Source organism: Vitis riparia, chromosome 1, assembly GCF_004353265.1.
Source record: "Vitis riparia cultivar Riparia Gloire de Montpellier isolate 1030 chromosome 1, EGFV_Vit.rip_1.0, whole genome shotgun sequence".
NCBI lineage: Eukaryota > Viridiplantae > Streptophyta > Magnoliopsida > Vitales > Vitaceae > Vitis > Vitis riparia.
In genome coordinates this window covers 3,762,326-3,782,618 of record NC_048431.1, presented here as the reverse complement: position 1 = coordinate 3,782,618, position 20,293 = coordinate 3,762,326, and the positions used below count along the sequence as shown (strand labels likewise).

The window sequence follows — 20,293 nt, the reverse complement described above, 5'->3', positions numbered from 1 at the left end:
GAATCCTAAGAGCCTTGTTCACGGAGAAGTCGAAGAGGTGGTGAACTTCATCATCTTTGTTAGAAGGCAATAGCAGCATTGGACTGAGAGGCTTGAAGAGTTGAGATCTTGCATTGGAGGCAACCAAGCCCCATGACGAACATGCTGCTCTGAACCTAATTATATCTGTAAGCCAAATGAAGATCAACTCCAGTAGTTCCTCTGGCAGTTGGCTCCAATCGACATAGGTGTATGGTTGTGCAATTGTGTCATCTGTTTTATAATAATTTACATCACAGGTAATTCTGAGTGTTCGTGCAAAGCATTTTTGGAAAGAATGAAAAAAGATTGTCCCTCATAACATTACTAGTGAATGTGCATTTCTTTACAGATACCACAACTGTAAAATATTTAGTCAATGCAAGGACTTGATTTACATCTTGAAGTTGCAGAAAGTAAAGATTCAGTGAATGCAGGAGATTGTCGGTTACATAATACAAGCCTAAGTTAATTACAGTGGACATGGACCCAAACAAGTGCAAGACAAATGACATTACCTCCTCCCATCTTCCATTTGATCCAAAGAATCAGTAGCATCATGGTCAAGAGATAATGGCATAAACCCTTTGTTGTTTCGTGAAGGTTGCTGAGGTAAAACACCCTCCATTCCTTGCGCATCTTGCACATTCACAGAATCGGCTGCTTGTCTGTTGGCCCTCAACTCCTCTAACATTTTGAAGTATGCATAGGGGCCCGATCCTGTGTACAGAAAATCAGCAAAGTGATTTTATCCAAAATCAATACACAAGTACCTCATTAATGGAATATCAGTCAAATCACTGGCAATAAAGCAGAGCAGAAGAGCACGTTACTCAAAATCTATACAATTGATGAAGCCAAATTTACTGCATAGAATTCAGTTGTCAAGACTACCTATAATGAAAACTTATGCTTCTATCTAGCATCCCCTTGCTTTCCAGCACTCAAATTCTATCTTGATGTTTCTCTTTATAAATTCCACATATGATATGGTCCCCTGCTTACTTTCTTGATTAATTTTTAAAATTCTTAATAATCCGCCTTGCAGAATGACTCAACTTCTGAGTTTGTAACAGTGATAAACATTAACATAGACCACATTCATACAAATTCCTAAGCATATATCTGCCTTCTAATTCACATAAACATACCCTGAAATAAAGGAACAAGGAAAAATAAGTTGGATTTACAGATATCAAGGTTTTAGTAGCTGGCTAAGCCAGAGGTTTTAAGACCAATCAACTAATCGTTAATTCTTTACGACTATACCCCATAAATAGAACATTAAGAAATAGTGAAGCAAACAGAACCAAAATTTTTTGGGCCTGCTTCTGAAGTTCATGGGTTTTCTTTTTTGGTTCCATTATTATCTTATCTGGTGATTTAGTTGATCCTCAATGTAAAAACATCTATGTTGTGCTGTAAACCACTGTGTGATGGACAATGAACTGATTCAATTTTCTTAGGATATCCAGATGCCAAAGTGATTGTTTGGATGAGCAACAATCTCTTTTATCAAATTAATTTTATTTTCCTACTTAAACAAAATGGGGAGCTAGACCCCTCTTGTCCCACTTTATGAAATTTGCACAAATAAATCCTTCTATTTAGATCTTCTTTTCACTACCCCTGGAAATAAACCTCCCATAAGGATAATCAAAATTGGGTTCAACCTGTTCTCTACCATAGTGCCAACATATTCACATTTTCTACTTTCCCATTCCAAAAGGCATCCCCACAAAACAGAAGGCCTAATTTTCTTGTTGATGGACTTCTGGCATACAACCGAAATGGCTCTTAAAAGAAACATAATTTTTACAAACCATAGTTAATAAAATGTAATTCAATGATCTGAAAAAGAAAAAAAGAAAAGAAAAGAAAAGAATTCTGGAAATCTTTTAAGGCAGATATCACAAGAATGTATTAACAACGGGCAACAGAAGTCAAGTGAAGATGAGAAAATTAGAAAATGAAGATTTTTACCATTATTATCATATGGAGGAGGAAAGAACTGCAGATAGCAAAAAAATGCAACAACAAGCCCTGAAAAAAAATAATCACATAAATCCAGTGAGATCAAACAATGAAAAAGCATTTCAGTTTACTTGACTAAAGGACAGCCTGCACTAGAACAAACCTAGAAGACCTCCAGCAAACACATCTTGCCAATGGTGCCAATAGTCATCCACCCGAGAAACTCCAACAAGAGATGCAGCAAGTAGAGGGAGGAAAACAATGCATAGTTTTGCAACATGCCCTTTGCGGTCAAATGCTTGAATCTTTCCTGATAAGTACAATGATAGGAAACCCAGGCCTGCAAAGGACCCTGCAGAGCAATCATATTTCATCAGATAGAAGAAAAACAAGTACTATTCATTTGGTAAACTAAAAAGATCTAGCACACTTCAATCTGCATTTTCTTTCTATGAATCAGAAGTCTCTTTCAAGTTTGAGTTCCATCATTGAAGACACCACTACAGCACAACTAGCAGCTAACTCAAATAAAAAACAATTGAAAATGAAGGCGTTGTATAGTCAGCCCATTGGAAGTATTTTTCTTGATTCCAAGAGAAAAAAATTTTAGTGTTTGCTCTTAAATGTAGGAGAGTGCTTCCTAAATGTAAACCAGAATAGTACCAAAGTAACAGCATCAGGTATTTTTCTTCTATTTTTGATCCATCAATTGACTTTTATTGTCCATTAAAACTTCTGCTAATATTATTCGAAGCTAAACATTAAGCACATAGCAGGAACTGTAGCTTACACGAAGTGTGACCACTTGGGAAGCTCTTATGTCCCTCCCTTATAACGCTATCCTTTCCATGGCATATAACATCTCCCCACTGATCATACACCTGAAGAGGGGATGAGAAATAAAATGAATCAGCAATCAAGAATCTAAAAATGCAAATTAACATAAAACCATAGTGACAAATTTTGAGAATCAATTTTAATCAGCAAGTAATATTAAATTTTATTGGAATGGTACATTAAATGAAGGAAAAAAGGTTGAAAACCCAGCAAAGTCAGTTCTGGACAGCATCAAATTCCAATTTTTTGGAATGATGCATTAAAATTAAGGAAAAAGGGTCCAACAATCATGTTAGTTTTGCTCAGTAAATTCCAACATTTTAGGACAATAACTTAAAATTAAGGAAAAAGTTGGAACTCCAGCAACCATGACAAGATTTGATCAGGACATTTAAATCAATTCAGTGAAAAATTAGGCAGAATAAGTTCGATTATCTTAACAATTTACAGTACTAAATCTTGAGCCCTGTATTTGAATTGACCAACTTTCACAAATATTCATGGATATTAGGATTCTAAAAGACAAAAATCTGGTAATTTTTGAAGATCAACTGCACAAACTATTATGAGGAAAAAGATATTCACCTCTCACAGTAACAAGGCATGAAAAGAAACTAGGGTTAAGAAATAGATATTGACATACATCTTTTCCATCAGGAAAGCAGCGCCAAAAGAAGTCTGGCCGAGGCCGTCCAACTGCATCTTTTATTGCATCCGTAATAACCGCAGTGATCAGCACAGAAAATAAGAGGCCTGCTTTCGTGAATTCATATCAGTCAGCAGTACCTTCATAGGCACTTCCTTTAAATAGGAGCAAAAAAATTATCCCCTTTGGGGTTTTATATATATAATAGTACCTAGTATGCTGTGGTGCAGATCATATACATCCCTCCTACGAAGATAGAATAGAATAAAAATGACAATCGGCAACAGAACAGCATAGATCTGATGATCAAGGGAGAGAAGTCTTGGTTAGTTCCACTTGCTTGGGCAAATTAACACAGATAAAACTAAGGAAGCAGGACAAAAAATGGAAGTTTGTTTCATTTTGATTTCTATAGAATTTGAAGGCAAAAATCTGGTCTTTCAAATGGAATTATTACCAAAAGGAAGTGAAATGAAGTCAGTCAGTAAATCCTGTCATTATGTTAATTGGTTAAAAACACAAAATTAGTCTTGTATGCAGGTGAAATAAGTAATTTCAAATATTCAGGTAATATAGAATAAAATTGAGCAAATGCTGTCAGAGTCAGTCCAAATGGAATTATTTTCAAGTTTCACTTGGTTTTCAAACACCCAGTTAAAAGATTAACATGCTATATAAAGGAAAACTTACTGGAACAGCCCACACAGGTACTGTGTTATCTTTCAAAGGATATTTAAGGTCATCCATCATATCTTTTCCCACAAAGCGGTAAAATGGATGAATGACAAGTAGAATGATCTCTATCAGTACAAGAAGCAGCAATATAAGCCAATCATGCTTGTGATCTCTTGCCACTTGGACTCCATGAGATTTGATAGTGTGACAACCGGGTTCAACCTCCCTTATTGTGCCCTGCTAGAGCAAACAGAAAAGAAAAATTAGACATATTGGTGAATGAAGTTTCAAATTAAACACTGGCTTCCACCAAAAAGGCACAATCCAATGTAAGGGCAAACCACAATGAGACATTTAATTATAGCAGGTAGTTACAAGTATCCTTAAGAATATTTTTTTTTTCTTTTAATGTTTAAATGTTGCATGACCATTGGTTTCATTTGGTGCAGTAAAAATGATTTCTTCAGAGAAACCTCATGTTCCATCTGGTTACCTCATTACACAAGCTGCTATTTAAGCTAATATGATGGCAGATAGATACACAGTTTTTCCAAAGTGTGTTATGGTCTTTGTCAATCTAGAGGATAATTTTCTTAGAAAAGTTCAGATTGAAGTAGTTTCCTTCAATTTTTGTTCAGCATGGAAGCAAAGAAACACATCATATTACTATCGAAAAAAAAAAAGAACAAGAGAAAGATAAGAAATACATTAAATGCCTACCATTTGAAGTATTGTTATACTGTCATCTTTTTTTCTTCTAGGAGAGTTTCAATTGCAACAAATGGAACCATTATAAATAGGTCTTCACATACAGATCTCAACAGAATAGCATATCCGTTGAAATATTTCTCTTTTTTTCTTAACTTTTCTTCTTCTATTTTTTTTAAAAGAAAATTTAGATGCTTCGGATTAGAAATAGCTAGTATCATGCTTCTTTACTCTGCATGGCAGTGGACAGGCACCATGGCACACCAGCATCTACAGCAGATAATGGAAAATTCTCAAATGTTACTTCAAAAAAACCATTTCTCAAGAAACTAATCCCATGCCCAAATATGATAGGCTTTCTTTTCCCAACATGAAATGACTAATGAAACTAAAACTCATACTCCCACCAGAAATCTGCAGAACTACTGGTGCTTCCATGAAATCTCATGTAAATGTCAAGAAAATAGCTCCATACCTTGAACATCATGAAATCTAAACTTCAATAGCAAATAATAATAAGTCACTGAGGAAAAAAGTAGATGTCCAGAAATGTGATATGCATTCTTTTCTCAACATGGGCTAAAGAAATCAAATTAGAACTCATAATCCCCAGCATACACATGCACATAATCTTTTTCATATATGAGTGCCATGATTCACTTAACTCTCATATGAATTGTTTGGTCTTGTGTTTGCAGGATTTGGAAATCTAAACCAAATCCCATTCATATAGCACACAATTAAGCAATGTTTAACCAGTGAAAAACAACCCTCAGTCCAACATGCTTTCATGTGTAAAATATGGATTAGGATATATGACACAAGAATTACAACATTTCCAGAGATCCCAATTTCTCAATCCCTTCAACATATGATTCAGTAATTTCATGCTATCTGGTGACTGGTCATGAACACAAGAACTAAATTTTTGGAAAAGGCTTCTAGACATATTTTCTACAATCACAAAGTAAAATCTGAAACAAACTGTATTACATCAGAACTAACCAAACCCCACCAATTATAATCCAGCATCTTTGGGGAAGGAAAAGCAAGTGATGAATTTTTATTTTTATTTTTAAATCATCATTCCATGGTAGCCCTGTATCCTAAAAGTTTGGGGAAAAAAAATTACAATAAAGATACTAATAATTAGAAACATTAACAAGAAAACAAACTTACCTGAAAAACACTCGAAAAATTCCAACGGGAACCATAAAGGCTACCCAGATACCTCCAAGCCATAGATCCACTGTCAGGAACTAAGGTCAAAATGTGCCTAAAAAAGTATAATTAAAAATCTTATATACAATTTTCAGATAAAGGAGGACGAAAAACAGAATCCTATGAGCGACGAAAAGAAAGAGCAGTGAGTCTGAAGCAGTGAGGGGAAGTGGGTAAATGAAAAATGAAGCGAAAGCAACTTGCTTCCTTACCTGGGAAAGATTGTAGACGTAATTTTCTGGAAATTTTGGGTTTTTCCCTCCGAAAATGGAATTCAAATGGGACCCAGGCGCAAAGATATCTATATTGCTCTAATCAGGAACTTTTGAACCACGAATCTAGAGAGAGAAAGTGGGTTTTAGGGAGAGAGAGAGAGTTTGCAATGAAATGAAACGATACAACGACGGTTAGTCATATTCCTTGTCACCATTAACGATACTGCGTGCAGGCTCCAGCCACGAGATAACGACTGCATTATTTCAAATTTTATTTTAAAAAACACACCCTGGAAAATTAAAACATCCGATGGTCAAGGCGGCGACTTAGTTTTGATGAACTGTCGCTGCTCGATCCTTTGACTTTCATCTTGGCTTCTTCATGTTGGCTACAACCTACACCTACACGCCTTTCCATAGAGCCGTTTGGACCGTTTTGGGTTGGCGACCAATGATAGGACGTCGTTTTATTGATTGAAAACAATTAAATATTCTTAGAATGTTGTTGTCACGGACTCACAGGGAAAAGCCAAAGACTAGGTGGCTGAATGGTAAAAGTGGACTGGTGGAGGGCCAACTGGGTGAGTGATCCTTGGGGTAATCAATGCGACCTGATGCGAATCACATCATTGGTGGGTGTTTTTCAATTTCAGCAAGATCTTATCCCACCCACCACATATTTAAGGTCAATTATTGTTGAGTGAATTTTAACACAATGAAAGAGATTTTATTTGCCGACAAAAACAAGTTACAAGTCTGAGTTTGATCGGTTTGATTTAAATATTTCAGAATGATTACATTTTACAATTTACAACTCATTGGGTCATTTTCTAAACTTACATTCAGGCATCTTGAATGCTTCGATCAGAACAATTAGGTTGGGATGGTGGAATGGTAGGAATTATTCTGGACCATATGTTAGAGGCGCTCGTAATATTTTTTATGGCATCACTTTTTGAATTTCCTTTCATTTCCCTTTGACTCTTCTTGTTGGGTGACTTAATGATCATTACAGTCGAGTGTTTTAGAACTTATGCTGAATTAGGTTAGGTAATTATTGGGCATTGGTTCGTAGGTTGGGTTGCATATTCGGCAAGGGGCCAGAGATACAAAACGGAATCGACACCTCCGGCCAATGGTCTGGGATGGCACGATTTAGAACTTGAGGTTTCTAACAATGATTTGAGATTTTTAACAACTTTGTTTTTTTTTTCTTTTTATTTTTATTTTCTAATTTAACTTTAATAACGGAAATCCATTACAAAAAGTTAGATGACAATTCTCCGTGAAGGATGATAAGACAAAAATGCAAAGAGCTCCACTAATAACAATTCAATTGATTAGGAATCTCGATTCCAAAATTGAATTGATTTTAGTTATGACTTAAAAGTTTTGGAATCTCCATCTTCTTTACAAAGAGTGTAACATACATTCAACACAATTCAATTCGATTGTGGATGGGTTTGGACCGTCATTTTTACAATTTGGGTTTAAGTAACAAAAGCTAATCTAAGTTAAATAACTTAGACGCCCTCCCTAGCTACAACAACCCAAGATAACCATAATTCTCAATACGATTGACAAAGAGTTGTATTTGATAAAATAAAAAAATTATATATAACAAGAAAATTTAAAAACCATCACCAAATGCCTACTTTAATATGACTAATCAGAAAAACTGGGGGTCACCCAAAAGAGTGGAGAGGTCCATATTTGATTAGATTGGAAGATTGGTTCGAAGCACTGATTCTTTAACTTAAAGACTCCCATATCTTGGCATCCACGTGGGTGGATTTTCAGAGTAGCCTTCCAAATAATTATCAAGATAGTAGATGCAATATTATTTAAATTCACTGAAATCTTTTGTAGATATAGAAATCGATCTATTATGACCTAAGAACAAGGCATTGCCACCCAACTCATTCACTTGACTCCATGTCAAACCCAATTTAAATACCTCAAACGTTGATGTGTAATAACGAGGAGGGTGTGCAGCATCAACATCTTCCCATTCAACTTCTCTTATTACTTGCAAAAGATCTCCGGATGACTACCAAATATGCATGCTCAAGGGCTTCAAGTTTAACCCGTGGTCCACCTTCTATCACCAGGTTTGCAGAGTGCCAATTCTGCCCAGTTGCAACAAATAGCCACAAAGATGCAATTGGGATTTGAAGGAGCAGAAGATGCTATGACCTTCTTCTATGAAGGCTTCAATGGGTGTTTGATGAATTTCGGGCGGAGGATGCTCAAAGGCCATCGCTGGGGGTAGCTGAATTTGTACCCCGGACATGATGTCTAAAAAGTTTATTGCATAAGGCGGAGTATAATCGATTGTGAGTAGCCATCCATTCCATGAGTTGCAACACCATGCACCATAAGTACCCTCAAGTTGAATTTCAACACCCTTGTTCATAGACAAGCTAAAGAGCCTGTAAGATTTATTATTGTTATTTGGGGGTAGCAACAAAATTGGACTGCTCGGCTTGAAGAGCTGCGTCACCTCTGAAGCAACCAAACTCCATGACTTACATACGACTCCAAACCTTAGTATGTCTTGGACATATTGCAGATGCACGAAGATGAGCTCCAGCAATTCCTCTGGCAACTCATTCCGATCATCAGTAATTACATCCATCAAGTGTATCCAACAACAATATATTAAGAAACAAATAGTGATGGAAAGAGAACTTGAGCACTCTTTAGCTGCAATGAAAGTTGAATATGAGATAGAGAGATTTTTATAGTGGCCAAGTTTCATGGAGGGCAGTTTGATGATAAATAGAAGTTATTAAATGTAATTGGGATTTCAATTTCTTTTCTTATTCTAATACCATTACAAATCTAAATTAATACATACAAGAAAATGAATCTTTAAGATACACTTTCTGTGGGACCCCCTCTATAAGGCCGTTTTGTAGTCCTCCTCTCCCTTACAACCGCCTAGGTGGGCAAGCCATATGGGAGACCGCTTTCAACCATATGACTCAATGGCTCTAAGGTTGAGTAACTAACATGTCTCAAAATAGGTCGGTCAAACAAATCTTACGTTGATATAGTAAGACAGACGCCCGATTGTCCTATGCGTAGATTGTGTGTCAGACACACTTCATATTAAATACAGTCGTTATTAAAAAACATGTGATCATCATCCGAACAACCTTTTATGCAAATACTACAATCGTCTACATCTTTGGCAAGCTAAACAAAACCATTGACTATGTCATTCATCTGATTTAAGCTAGACAAAACCATTCATTTGGACCATGTAACAACACTTTCTATTTTTTATTTTTAAAAGTAAAAACATTTATGTAAAAAAATGAATTCCTATATATATTTACCTTATATTTTTAAAAATTACTTTAAAAAGTTTTAAATTTATAAGGTAAATTTATAATTTTATATAAAAGTTATTGTATTTTATGTAAAATATATTATTATTTTCTATTTTTAAAACTCATAGAATAGGAAATATATCCAAAAAGAGCATCAACCAAGGGGTATTCCATGTTTGAAATGAAATAATTTAACTAACACTCAATAGTCAATACTCCCACCAGAAATCTGCAGAACCATTTCTGTTTCAATCAAATCCCAATTAAATGTCAAGAAAATAGTCTCACACCCTCATAATAATGGATCATTTAGGAAATAGGTATATGTCTAAAAATGGAGATATGCTATCTTATCTCAACATGGACTAAAGAAATCAAATTAGAATTCATCATCCTTGACCACACATATGCACATAATCTCTTTCACATACTGTGTGACTGGTATCACAATTCACACAATAATAGTTTGAATTGTTATCTTGGTCTAGTTCTTGTTAGGTATGTATGCACATAATCTTTCAAAATGTGTCTAATAAAAAGTTAATATAAGATTTTATGTAAAAATTCACCCCCACTTATATAGATATTGTCCACTCTGAATCCAAAATGATTCTCACGACCTTAAAACATATTTATATAGTTAAGAGGAATTCATACTTACATAGCTCAAATAATTTTCTCTCATATCCAATATGGGATGTTGTTTTTCATATAGAGGTGTTTGAGATATCTCACATAGGATAAAGGAAAAAATTTATATCGCTATATATGTACGGACTCCTCTTAATCTTATATGTGTTTTAATATCATGAAGGTTCTTTTAAGTTCAGAGCGAATAATATTTACAGGATTGGACGTGAGGAAGAATCCTAAAAAAATTTGAATTTAAAGGAGACCAGAATCATGAACTTGTGAACCACAATTCTAGAGAGAGAAAGTGGGCTATTGGATGTGAGGAAAAACCCTAAAAAAAAATTAGGGACAATTGTGTTTTGAACCTAATTAGGCCCAAAAATTAAGATTTGGGTCCAACTAGGTCTAAAATACAATTGTCCCAAAAAATTACTTTAAAGGGGACCCAGAATCATGAACTTGTGAACCACAATTCTAGAGAGAGAAAGTGGGCTTTGGAGAGAGATTGCAACGAATGGGTACAGCACCGATTGGTGATATTCTTACACAGACTGGGATGGCACGGCCTGGTAGGCTGGGTCTTGTTGGGCTGCACCTGGAGGCCTAATGGTCCCGCCCGTGGCCCATGGAAAAAGGAACCTCTTCAAAGTCTCATTCAAAAATGCATCCTTGATCATATCCCTAAACGGATTGCCACCTTCAGCTCAAGAAAATGGAAGGTGCAGGCCAATTATATCCTTTCACGCTTGCAGATACATGAATTTCAGCATAATCAACGCAGATTAAGCTCATTAAAACCGCCCCAAATTTGAAACAATTATAAAAATCATGTTTTATGCCGAGTATTCGTTGGATAATTTGGCCCGTCCAGGCCCGTTTTGAGCCACCTCTACGTGGGTCAGAAGTCAGATCAATCCTCCATGGACCCAAAACTTCAATGGCCACCCAGACTGTCAGCCATTAGGAATCGGAAAAGTCAGATATATGCACATACTATGATGCAAGTTCCTTTTTTTTTAACAGGGATGAATTTTTTGGCTTTTAATACAAATATTCAAATCAACTTAAATTAAAATAAACTCTAAACATAAACAAAAGAAAATTATTATCATTGCATTATATTAGTCATTTTCATTTCTATATTAAAATTATATATAAGACCCTCATCATGCAATATTGTCACATCCATGTTTCATGTCTTTGATTAGTAAGTTGAAGACCGTCCTCTCCATTGTTATTGGCTGGATGAGTATGATGTCGTAATTCATGCACTTGAAATTCAACCTTGATTCCTCATGCATTAAATTTTCCAACTTTGATGTGCCACCTTACTATGACCCGTCATTTCCCTTTTATTTTTTAATAAATGCATCTAAATTGGTTGTTAGAATTCATGAAAGGGACATCTCCATCTGCCAATGAGAACTTTTACCATTCATTTAGAGGTGAAACTAATGTCAAGCAATGAAAGAAATGTTTTAAAAAATAAATAAATAATCTGCATGATATTAACATGAGACACTTGATGCTGAAAAAGCTAGGAAGCAATGGGGATAGGCCTTTGGTCCAAGCTCTACAACACCAGTAGTGTCGGACTTTTCACAAGAGTAAAGTAATTTTAAAAAATTATTCTTAAATTATCATAGCAGAAAAAGTTATTTAAAATGTACGATAGTTTTTGCCAAATAGGAGAAAAGGGCACGGACAAAATATTTTTTTAAACAAAATCGTCTTTTGAAAAAACAATTTAAAAAAAATTAAATTTAAAGAGACGATTTCCCTTTCAATTTCAAAGGGAAATCGTCTCTTCAAAAGACGATTTCCCATTAAAAAAAACTAATATAAAAAAATCTCAAATTAAAAAAAATTAATATTACAAAAAATGAATTTTAAAATAAATAAATAAATAAAATCCCAAATTAAAAAAAATTAATATTACAAAAAATTGGAAATCCAAACTAATTTTAAAAAAAAAATCAAATGGGAAATCATCTCTTCAAGAAACGATTTCCCATTTTAAAAAAATTAATATTACAAAAACTATTTAAAAAAAAAATCCCAAATTGAAAGAAAAAATTAATATTACAAAAAATTTCAAATCCAAACTAATTTAAAAAAAAAAAGCCCAAAAGGGAAAAAGTCTTTTGAAGAGACGATTTCCCATTAAAAAAAATTAATATTACAAAAAATAATTTTTTTTTTAAATCCCAAATTAAAAGAAAATTGGAAATCCAAACTAATTTATAAAAAAAATTCAAAGGGAAATCGTCGAGATGATTTTCCCATTTAAAAAAAACATCAAAAGGGAATTCCCATTAAACAAAATTAATATTACAAAAAATAATTTTAAAAAATCCCAAATTAAAAAAATTAATATAAGAAAAAATTGGAAATCCAAACTAATTTAAAAAAAAAAAATTCAAAGGAAATCATCTCTTCAAGAGAAGATTTTCTCATTTTTAAAAAAAAATTAATATTACAAAAAATTGGAAATCCAAACTAATTTATATATATATATATATATATATATATATATATATCAAAGGGAAATCGTCTCTTCAAGAGATGATTTTCCCATTTTTTTTTAAAAAAAATTCAAAAGGGAAATCGTCTCTTCATTAAAAAAACAAAAAAAAAGTTCCCGTTAAAAAAAATTAATATTACAAAAGAAAAATTGGAAATCCAAAATAATTTTAAAAAAAAAATTATTCAAAAGTAAATTTCCCATAAAAATAAAAAAAAAATAAAAAACCCCAAAAGGAAATCTTACTACACTCACCAATTCCAATTGAAATTTGAAATTTGAAATTCAAACTTTAACCACTTATCCTATACACTATACTCTTACCTATTCATATACTTATCCTATGCACTACTGTGGACCCCGCATTTCGGCTCATGCGTTTTCCACTCGATGACGAGCTGATTTTTATTTGAAAAATGATTTTATTGATTAGGAAAAATGACTTAGAGTCGCCACTTATTTTTGTTTTATTTTTAAAGGGTAAACAAAATAAGAAAGAAAAACCTTAAGTGTGACTCTTTATTTTGGAAAATGTGGTCTGTGAAAAACCGGATTGGGTTCGGGGGTCAGGTTACTTATCGTGAAGGTACGATAAAGACCGTAGCACCCTTCTAAGCCTCTAAAGTCAGGTCTCTACTAATAAAATTAAGCAATCATAGAAATTAATGAGGGAATCAATGAATACTCAGAGTAATCATGCACATGTGAGAATCTAAACATGCATACGGAAAATGACTCGAGCGAATGTGGATGCGTACCTGGGCAGTGATCCATAAAACGCTATCAAGAAGTGAGGTTAGTGCACAACTAAGGAATAATTTCGAGCATGTCATAGAGCAGAATAAAATCAATCATGCATGACAATTAAATCAAACAAACAATTAATCAATCATAAGGAAATCACATATGTTGGGCCCCCACCAAAGCCCGATTTATATTGCATGAATTAATCCCATAAATTCCATTATTCGGAATTACGGAAAATTCGTTCCTGCTTATTAAAGTCAAGAAGAGTAGAAGATTGTTTGAAAGCCAAAGCGGAATTAAAACTATTCGGGAAAAAAATTAGATTTTTGAAATTTAATTGAAAAATTGGAATCTCGAAGATCACTAGAAAATTGAAGTTTTAGAGTTTATTTGGAGATTAGACTTTTAGAGATTGAATGTGAGAATGAGAATTTTTAGAAACTGAATTTGAAAGAGGTTGGAACTTTGAAAACGATTTAAGGGTTCGGGATTTTAAAGAAAGATTAAGTTGCGAAAATTGAGATTTTGGGAGTTGAATTTTGAAAGAGATCAGAATCGTAAGTTATTTGAGAAGTAGAAATTATGAAAGTTGATTTATGAAAATTGGAAATCTCGAAAATCATTTGAAAGCGGACTTTTTAGAAATGAACAAATAAAATGGTAATAAAAATAATGATGATAACAAATGAGTAACTGGGTAAATACGGTAATCGGAACATTAGGAACGGAAAATTAAGTTCGGAGATAGGACACTTGGAATTTTAGATAGCTAAATTTAGAAATCGGAATTTTGAAGAGTTAGGCTTTAATGATTGAGATTTTTAAGAGAAATAAATGGGTAAATATGGAATAATGTTATTAATTAATCAAAACGATATTTGAACGGATGAATAGTGAATAGTGGGGTTTGTGAGATTAAAAATTAAATTGGAAAATCGGAATTTGACGAAAGTGATATTTGAATGGATGAAAGTGAATAGTGGGATTTTGAAAATTAAGTTTGAAAGTCGGATTTTTGAATAATTGGACTCTAATTATTGGAATTTTTAGAAGAAAGAAATAAGTAAACGTGGAATTTATAACAATGATAACAAAGATGATATTTGAATGAATAAAAGTGAATGGTGGAATTTTTTAGTCTCAAGGTTAAATTTGGAAATTCGGTTTTGAAGAATTGAATTTTAATGATTGAAATAAATAAATAAATAAATATGGAATAATGATACTAATTAGCAAAAATAATGTTTAAACGAATAAAAAAAAAGAATAGTGGAATTTTTCTAATTAAGAATTTGAATTAGGGCGTTGGATTTTTAAAGGATATGACTTTGAATAAATAAGTAGTATGAGATTATAATACTAATTAACGGGAATAATATTTAGGCGAATAAAGATGGATAGTAGAATTTTTGGGATTGAAGTTTTAATTCAGAAATTGGATTTTTGAAGAATTGGACCTTATATAAATAAATAGGTATGGAACAAGAATCCTAATGAACAAAAATGACATTTAGACGAATACTGGAATTTTTGGGATTGACAATTGAATTAAGACACAGGGTTTTCGGAAGATTGGACTTTGAATAGATATGGAATACTGATTCTAATTGATGAAGATAAAATTTAGACGAATTGTAAAATTTTCAGGATTGAAAAATTGAATTAAGACAAGAGATTTTTGAAGATCTAGGTTTTAAATAAACAGATGAATATGAGATAATAATCCTAATTGATAAAGATAATATTTAAATGAATTACTGAAAAACTAAATTAAGATAGAGGATTTTTGAAGGATTAGACTTTGAATAACTAAATAAACATGAGATAATAATTCTAATTGATGAAAATAAGATTTAAACAAATATTTGAAGAATTAAATTAAAACATAGGATTCTTGAAGGATTAGACTAGATGGATAAATGAATATAAGATAATAATTCCAATTGATGAACATAAGTTTTAAACGAATATTTGAAGAATTAAATTAAGGCGTGGGATTTTCTTGATGGATTAGACTTTGAATAACTAATAAAATAGGGGGATGATTATAATGAAAATAAGATTTAAATGAATTGTGGAATCTTTGGAATTGAAAAATTAAGTTAAGGAGTTGTATTTTCGAGGGATTAGACTTTAAATAAGTAAATAAATATAGGATACTAATTCAAATTAAAGAAAGTAACATTTAGGCAAATAGTAGAATTTTAGGATTGAAAATTAAATTATGACATTGGATCTTTTAAAAAGATTGGATTTTGGATAAATAAACTAACATAGGATGATAATACTAATTAACGAAAATAATCATTTAAAACGAAATAAAAGAATAGTGGAATTTTTAGGGGTTTGAAAATTAAGTTAGGACATCGGATTTCTGAAGGGTTGGATTTTAAATTAGTAAATAAATATGGGATACTAACTCTAATGGATGATAATGAGATTTGAACTAATTATTGAAGAATTAAATTAAGATATGGGGTTTTTGATGGATTAGAATTTAACTTTGATGAGTGAGATTTTAAAAGATGATAAATAGATATGTACGAAATAATAATAATAGTTGACAATCATAATGTTTAAACTAGTGAAATTGAATAGTGTAAATTTCAAGATAAAAATATAATTAACAATAATAATTTATCTTTTAATTGTCTTTTAGTTGAATTAACTAAATTGGTGAAGATAAAATAAGATAAAAATAAGAATAAATAATAAAAAAAAGCATGAACAAGTTAATAATTTACTAAGGTTAGAGATTTAAAAAAAAAACTTGCTTAGACATAATGTAGCCAAATGGGCTAACCCAACATGGACTTGGGCCATGAAGATGGCTAGCATAGGGAGCAAAGGGGCCTTGCATCAGCAACTTTGGGCCTGGGCTCCAACTTAAGCCCATGCCTGCCACCATGGGTAAGCCCAAGGCACCATCACCATGATAGCTTGGGCCCGGTGTCTCAATTCAAGCCCAAGGCAAAGCCAACATGGGCAAGCCCACAAACAAACACCATCAACAAGCCCAAAACAAACAACCCCCCTCCAACACTTACTCCTCCGCCGAGGCTACATCCCCCTGAGAAGGTCGCTGCCGCCGGTAGGACGAGGGGCGAGGCTGCCACTGAGATGGAAGGCCTCGGACTCGCGCACCGCCAACAGAGACGACGGGGACGACGACGAATGGCTGAGAGAAACGACGGTCATGGAAAATGGTGGTGAGCGTGAGGGGAAAGATGGCGGAGACGGTCACGTTCGCTGGTGGTCGCATTGCCACTACCGCCGTCAGCGCTGCAGGTCTCGCCTCCTTCGCTGCCACGAGGCGAGGATCTCAATGAGAGAAAGGTGGCAAACCATGACGTTGGCTGATGGGCTTCCTTCTCCGACGACGGCGATCTGATGGATAAGGTGGCGGTTATGAGGCTGTCCAAGGGGACGCGAAGGGGTGAGGGTGCAGCCTTTGGCCTCGGCGGAGGCGGGGAAAGCATGGGGGTGGCACCAAGTGGACTTCCGTCCATTGAAGAAAGAGGAGAACGTGGGTGAGGCAGGGACGAGCATGGGTGTTGGGGGGTGTTCACGTGGAAGTTACAGGAGATAGTTGTGCATGGGGTTCGGAAAGAATGGTGCCAAAGCAATAATCAACAAGCCCAACGACAGAGAAGAATAGATTCACAGCACGAACTGAGCAAAAATAGCGAAAAAGAAAGATCAGAATTGAGGAGATGGCCATACCTAAGCTCTCCAGCTGAAGATGGTGCCGCCTGCCTCTTTTTCTCATTTCTTCTCCTCTCCCTTTCTCCCTCTCCTCCTGACCTCAAAACCCTCCTATCCCTCTCACCTACTCTCCTATGTCCTCATCAGCAGGCATGGCCCCTGAAATCATGGCCATCCCTGCTCCTCTTTCCTCTTTGCAGCCGGTCCCTCCCTTTGTTTAAAAAAGAAATGCCCAGAAGAGAGAGAAAAAAAAAACTCTCCTCCCGGGCCCCCCCAATAAAAGGGGTCTACAACTACACTCTTACCTATTCCATACCTATTCATGTGTTGTCATATCCAACCATTTAATACTCCAATTTACTACACTCCACCAATTTCAACTTCTCATACACTATTTGATTTATTATATATAAAGTAATTTAACACTAATATAAAATAGTAACGTGACTATTAAATGTATGTAATATATATTTTAATATTAAAATATTATATACATTTAAATATCCATTTTAAAAAAGAAAGGAAAAGAAATATATAATCGTAAAATATTAGAATATATAATAAAATGAAATAAATAAATTTAGTAATGATGGTTAGTTTGGATTTTATTATTATTATTATTATTTAATTTAGTTTGGATTTCCAATTTTTTGTAATATTAATTTTTTTTTTTAATGGGAAATCGTCTATTCAAGACATGATCTCCCTTTGAATTTTTATTTTTATTTTTTAATTTAGTTTGGATTTCCAATTTTTTATAATATTATTTTTTTTTAATGGGAAATCGTCTTTGAATTTTTTTTAAATTTAGTTTGGAAAATCATTTCCAATTTTTGGTAATATTATTTTTTTTAATGGGGAATTTTTTTTTTTTGAAATTTCCCTTTGAATTTTTTTTAATTTAGTTTGGAAAATCATTTCCAATTTTTGGTAATATTATTTTTTTTAATGGGAATTTTTTTTTGAAATTTCCCTTTGAATTTTTTTTTTAAATTTAATTTGGATTTCTAATTTTGTGTAATATTAATTTTTTTTAATGAGAAATCACCTCTTTAAGAGACTATTTCCCTTTGGGATTTTTTTTTTTATGGGAAATTTACCTTTGAATATTTTTTTTTTAATTTAGTTTGGATTTCCAATTTTTTTAATATTAATTTTTTTCTCTTTAATTTTGGATTTTTTTTATTTGTAATATTAATTTTTTTTAATGGGAAATCGTCTCTTCAAGAGACAAAAGACGATTTCTCTTTTGAATTTTTTTTTTAATGGGAAAATGGTCTCTTGAAGAGATGATTTCCCTTTGATTTTTTTTTAAAAATTAGTTTGGATTTCCAATTTTTTTTGTAATATTAATTTTTTTTAATTTGGGATTTTATTATTTTTTGTAATATTAATTTTTTTTTTAATTTGAGATTTTTTGTTTATATTATGTTTTTTTAATGGGAAATCGTCTCTTGAAGAGACCATTTCCCTTTTGATATTTTTTCCTTTTGATTTTTTTTTAAATTAGTTTGGATTTCCCTTTTGATTTTTTTTTTTAATTTATTTTTTGTAATATTAATTTATTTTTTAATGAGAAATCCTCTCTTGAAGACATGGTTTCCCTTTTGAATTTTTTTTATTTTTTTTAAATGGGAAAATCGTCTCTTGAAGAGATGATTTCCCTTTGATTTTTTTTTTTAAAAATTAGTTTGAATTTCCAATTTTTTTGTAATATTAAATTTTTTTAATTTGGGATTTTATTATTTTTTGTAATATTAAAATTTTTTTTAATTTGAGATTTTTTGTTTATATTATGTTTTTTTAATGGGAAATCATCTATTGAAGAGACCATTTCCCTTTTGATATTTTTTTCCTTTTGAATTTTTTTTTAATTAGTTTGGATTTCCAATTTTTTGTAATATTTTTTTTAATATTAATTTTTTAAAATTAGTTTGGATTTCCCTTTTGATTTTTTTTTTAAATTTATTTTTTGTAATATTAATTTATTTTTTAATGAGAAATCGTCTCTTGAAGACATGGTTTACCTTTTGAATTTTTTTTTTTTTTTAAATGGGAAAATCGTCTCTTGAAGAGATGATTTCCCTTTGAAATTTTTTTTTTTTAAAATTAGTTTGGATTTTCAATTTTTTTTAATATTAAAAATGATTTTTTTTTAAAATTAGTTTGGATTTCCCTTTTGATTTTTTTTTTTTGTTTGAGTATCTTAAAGAGACGATTTCCATTTTTTTTTTAAATCGTCTTTTCACGATTTTGCTTAAAAAATTTTTTATCCATGGACCCTATTTCCTACCTGGCAAAAACTACCATATATTTGGAATAATTTTTTCTCATACAATAATTTAAGAATAATTTTTTAAAATCACGATAGTCTTATCAAAAGTCCCAATAGTGCCTCCATCCTTGGTCTATCTCATACCTTAGGTATAGAAAAGTATCAGAGCATCCTCCCTATAAGGATTTCCAAATGATACTTAAAACATGAAAAATAATTTTATATTTTTAATTCTTTAAATGAGTTTAGCATTTTTGGAAAAAAAATCAAAACATTTATAAAATTTTTTATAAGAAATTTGAGAGGAATTGTGAGAAAAAGGTAATTTAACACTGTATATGCTTGACAAAACATATTATTTTTTTAAAATAATTTTAATTTCAAATAACAGAATTAAGATGTTTGTTATTGGTTTAATAATTCTATTTTTTTATTTTTATAAAATAAAAATCTAATTAAAAACCTAAAATATTTTTAATATTTAATGTTTTATTTTTAATTATTCTACATATTTATATAATTATTTTTTAAAACAATAAAAAATAACAATATTCTCTTGAAACATCCTATTTTATTTTTCCTCGAAAAAAAAAACAATTTTTACTTATAAAATATATTTTTTATACTTTTTATTTTATAAAATAAAAAACATTTCCACCCAAATATCTCTCTTAGTGGCGACCATCAATTTTGACTACTTGTGGAGGCAGCGAGGATGAATGATGGTTGTTGGTAAACAGTCCACGTAAAACAACTTTTGGTCACATCATGATCATC

The 20,293-nt window shown here is 32.3% G+C and overlaps 1 protein-coding gene across 8 annotated transcripts; it reads right to left on the bottom strand.

Moving 5' to 3' along the window:
* Positions 1 to 314: 314 nt before the first annotated feature.
* On the bottom strand, positions 315 to 6,688 carry LOC117913822 (lipid phosphate phosphatase 2-like). 8 transcript variants are annotated; one of them, XM_034828877.1, is made up of 9 exons: positions 6,292 to 6,688; positions 6,038 to 6,134; positions 4,166 to 4,390; positions 3,687 to 3,774; positions 3,473 to 3,582; positions 2,783 to 2,873; positions 2,156 to 2,344; positions 2,002 to 2,061; positions 315 to 738 (listed from the first exon to the last, which is right to left on the bottom strand). In XM_034828877.1, exons 2-9 carry the CDS (start codon positions 6,098 to 6,100, stop codon positions 533 to 535), a joined length of 1,032 nt encoding a protein of 343 aa, XP_034684768.1. In that variant the 5' UTR covers positions 6,101 to 6,134; positions 6,292 to 6,688; the 3' UTR covers positions 315 to 532. The 8 variants fall into 8 exon arrangements, with proteins under 8 accessions (XP_034684768.1, XP_034684785.1, XP_034684775.1 ...); XM_034828894.1 differs by having other exon boundaries at positions 6,038 to 6,117; XM_034828884.1 differs by having other exon boundaries at positions 6,038 to 6,107.
* Between the last annotated feature and the right edge of the window lie 13,605 nt (positions 6,689 to 20,293).